The 3,259-nt window shown below is 37.9% G+C and overlaps 1 protein-coding gene across 1 annotated transcript in view; it reads left to right on the forward strand.

Annotated features, from left to right (window-relative positions):
* Nucleotides 1-2,441: 2,441 nt before the first annotated feature.
* Nucleotides 2,442-3,259, forward strand: part of LOC150083857 (clotting factor B-like) — a 7,116-nt gene continuing 6,298 nt past the window's right edge. The window contains exons 1-2 of the mRNA XM_090374901.1: nt 2,442-2,531; nt 2,916-2,983. Of these exons, the coding sequence (XP_090231027.1) occupies nt 2,479-2,531; nt 2,916-2,983 (121 nt within the window). The 5' untranslated portion in view covers nt 2,442-2,478. The remainder of the gene's footprint in view (nt 2,532-2,915; nt 2,984-3,259) is intronic.

Raw genomic sequence — 3,259 nt, forward strand, 5'->3', positions numbered from 1 at the left:
AAGTTAAACGTAAGAAAAGACCTGGGGGTCTTTTCTTACGTTTAACTTTAACTTCAAGATGGGCTAATCCAGTTATTTTAAAGGAGGCGGCAAAGCAACTAAGCAAACCCTTAGCCATAATTATGAGAGCATCCTTGGACTCAGGGGAGGTTCCCACGGACTGGAGATGTGCAATTGTATCCCCAATTCACAAAGGGGGATCGAAGGGTGACACGAGTAATTACAAACCAGTTAGTTTAACTTCTGTTCGGGGTAAAATAATGGAGTCGCTGGTTAAAGATGCATTGCAGGATCATCTAGACAAGACTGCAGCAATAATTCAGACACAGCATGTGTTTGTTAAGGGAAAGTCTTGTCTGACAAATTTGATAGGATATTATGATGTGGTTACAAAGGAACTGAATGCAGGGAATAACTTTGATATTATATACTTGGATCTTAGAAAGGCTTTTGATACTGTTGTACATGGAAGACTGCTGCACAAATTGGAGCAGTGTGGCATTGGAGGCAAATTGCTGCTGTGGATAAAAGGATGGTTAAGTGCGAGAAGACAGAGGGTGGTAATCAATGGGTGCTGCTCTTCGTGGACTAATGTTATTAGTGGAGTCCCACAGGGTTCGGTGTTGGGTCCACTGTTGTTTTGTATATTTGTCAATGAGATTGCAGATGATACAAAGTTGGCAGGGTTGTTAATGACAGTAATGGCAGTGTGCTAGTGCAACAGGATCTAGATAATTTGGACAGATGGGCTAAGAAGTGGCAACTGAAGTTTAACCTTGACAAATGCAAAGTACTGCATATGGGTAGAAGTAACCTCGGAGAAACGTACCAACTGTGTGGTACTACATTTAAGGTGGTAGAAAATGAAAAAGACCTGGGAGTAATTGTGCAGTCAGATATGAAGTTTTCTGAGCAATGCAGACAGGCTGCCAGGGCAGGTCATGGGGTTTTGTCAATGATATATAGGAATTTTGCTAGCAGGGAAAAGGAGGTGATTATCCCTCTGTATAAGGCAATGGTCGGGCCACGACTTGAGTACTGCGTACAGGTCTGGAGGCCTCATTTTAGGAAGGATGTAGATTTACTTGAGCGTGTACAGAGAAGGGCAACAAAATTGGTGAGGGAATGAAGGGATCCTCTTATCAAGAGAGGCTTAAGTTCTGCAAATTGCAGTGGCTGGAGACTAGGCACCTGCACGGTGATCTGATTGAGGTATATAAGGCCTTGAATGGGTTGAGCACGCTGAATTCTGATGGGATCCTTCCACTTGTTCAGATTACGAACCTAAGGGGGCATAAATTCAAATTAAGAAAAGACAGATGTAGAATAGATGTGCGGAAATTTGCCTTTAGCCAGCGGGTGGTTAATTGCTGGAACAAACTTCCATCTGTCGTTGTGGAAGTTGATAGGTTGAATAAATTTAAGGAGGAACTGGACAGGCATTTGGAGGGAATGGTGTGATTTTTTTTTTTTTGGCTGATGCTGCATAAGCTCATAAATTTGCTTTCTTGCATCACATGCCACTAGTACTACTACTACTACTACTAGGCCGCCGTGGCCTTGTGGTTAGGCGCGCGGGTGCATAAGTACACGTGCTTTGAGTGACCGGGATTTAAGCCCGTGAATACGGTGCTGTTTCTTGTATTCTGTCTATCTTGTGAACTCATCTGACCGTTTGGTCGTCCCGGAGTATAAACAGGAAATTTATTTATTACTACTACTATTGTAATCAAAAATGGCGTCCTTCAGAAAATATACGTTTTGTGTTCTTATATTCTTATGTTCCTCTCCTGCCATCTCGCGGCAAAATAACGAAATAGAGTTAAGTTGTAAGAGAAGAAAAATATACATTTTTCTTTTTACATTTATTATATTTCCAAATAAATAACAATAAATAAATTTGTTTCCATTTATATACTCAGAAGTGGGCCAAAATACATAAAATAATTGTAACATCCATAAATTTGAATTTCGTAACTACAGTACTACCAAGACACAAAATTGTATTTTTCGATGATTGTAGTTATAGTTCAATTCTCTGTCAGGAGATGGCGCTTCTGTCTGAAAAAATATTATTTTAAATATTTTTACTGTTTTTATTATTTTGAATTAACAGTAGTTACGAGTTAATTCTTCATTAATTTTTTATTGACACAGTTAAAATATTTACTTTTTATTGAAACAGTTAAAATTATTTTCTTCTCATTGACATGAGTTTTGATAGAAATAAACCTTCAAACATAAAAATTGAAAGTTCCAATAACTGCTGGGTATCGATCAAGGGCTGCATAGTCCTGTACAACCAGAACAACAATTCTTTTCTTTTCATAAATTACATTTTCCGGAAAACGGAAGACTCAAGTGATAAAGAACAAACATCCTTAGTTCCTTGAAGCAACTTTCCCGAATTTGCAACTAAGGAGGGGTCAGTTATATAAGGTTCAGCGAAGTGGAGGCTGTGGTTGTTCATTAACAACGATGTCAAACATCTTAAAAATGGATTGTTTGCAGAGAAATCGAATCGAAAGAAGGTAAGTGTCCGAATTAGTTCATTATCGTTTACTCCTTTCTTCAGGGCAGTGCAAATGTACTTGGGGGCTCGAATCCAAAAGGAGTTAAGGGGACTGGTTTATTTATGTTGAGACGTTGATGGCTTCCTCGATTGGTGTCCACTAGATCCGTACCCCTGGTGCGGCAATCCAATGCACCCCTCCTTTTGTATGGCCCTTCCTTTCTGAAAGGAGAAGGGAGGTTTTAAAATACTTTCCTTCTCCGAGAGTGCAGTGCGAGTTAATTAAAAAGTTTCTTTATTCCTGTTCTTTAAAAGGTTTCTTAAGATAAATTCACAGTTATGAATCTCCTCCATTTCTTTCTACACGTATGCAATAATGATAATTATTTTTTTATTATTTCAGATTTATTCATTTGCATCTGTCTATACTTCTGCTCATTTTGCTCCCCCTTGTCATGGGGACCAGTCACGGTAGGTGTTTTATTATAAATAAAAATGTTTAAAATATTAAAGAATCTTAAAGATATATTAATTGAAAAGCGGGATGTTTTTTAGAGAAAATTATTTTTATTGAGGCAAACGTCAAAATTCGAAAATTTTCTTCCTTTTACTTTATCCTTAAATTACTTTCTCCTTGTTAATTGTGTATTTTTTTTTTTTTTCCCTCGTGAGTTTTGCTGTTTTCTGGGAGAAAAACCCAAGTTTCCTGAATGTTAGAGATCGACTAACTTGGCCAAATTATAAACA

This window comes from Mastigoproctus giganteus, chromosome 6 (genome assembly GCF_048544385.1).
Source record: "Mastigoproctus giganteus isolate SK-2022 chromosome 6, ASM4854438v1, whole genome shotgun sequence".
Taxonomy (NCBI): Eukaryota; Metazoa; Arthropoda; class Arachnida; order Uropygi; family Thelyphonidae; genus Mastigoproctus; species Mastigoproctus giganteus.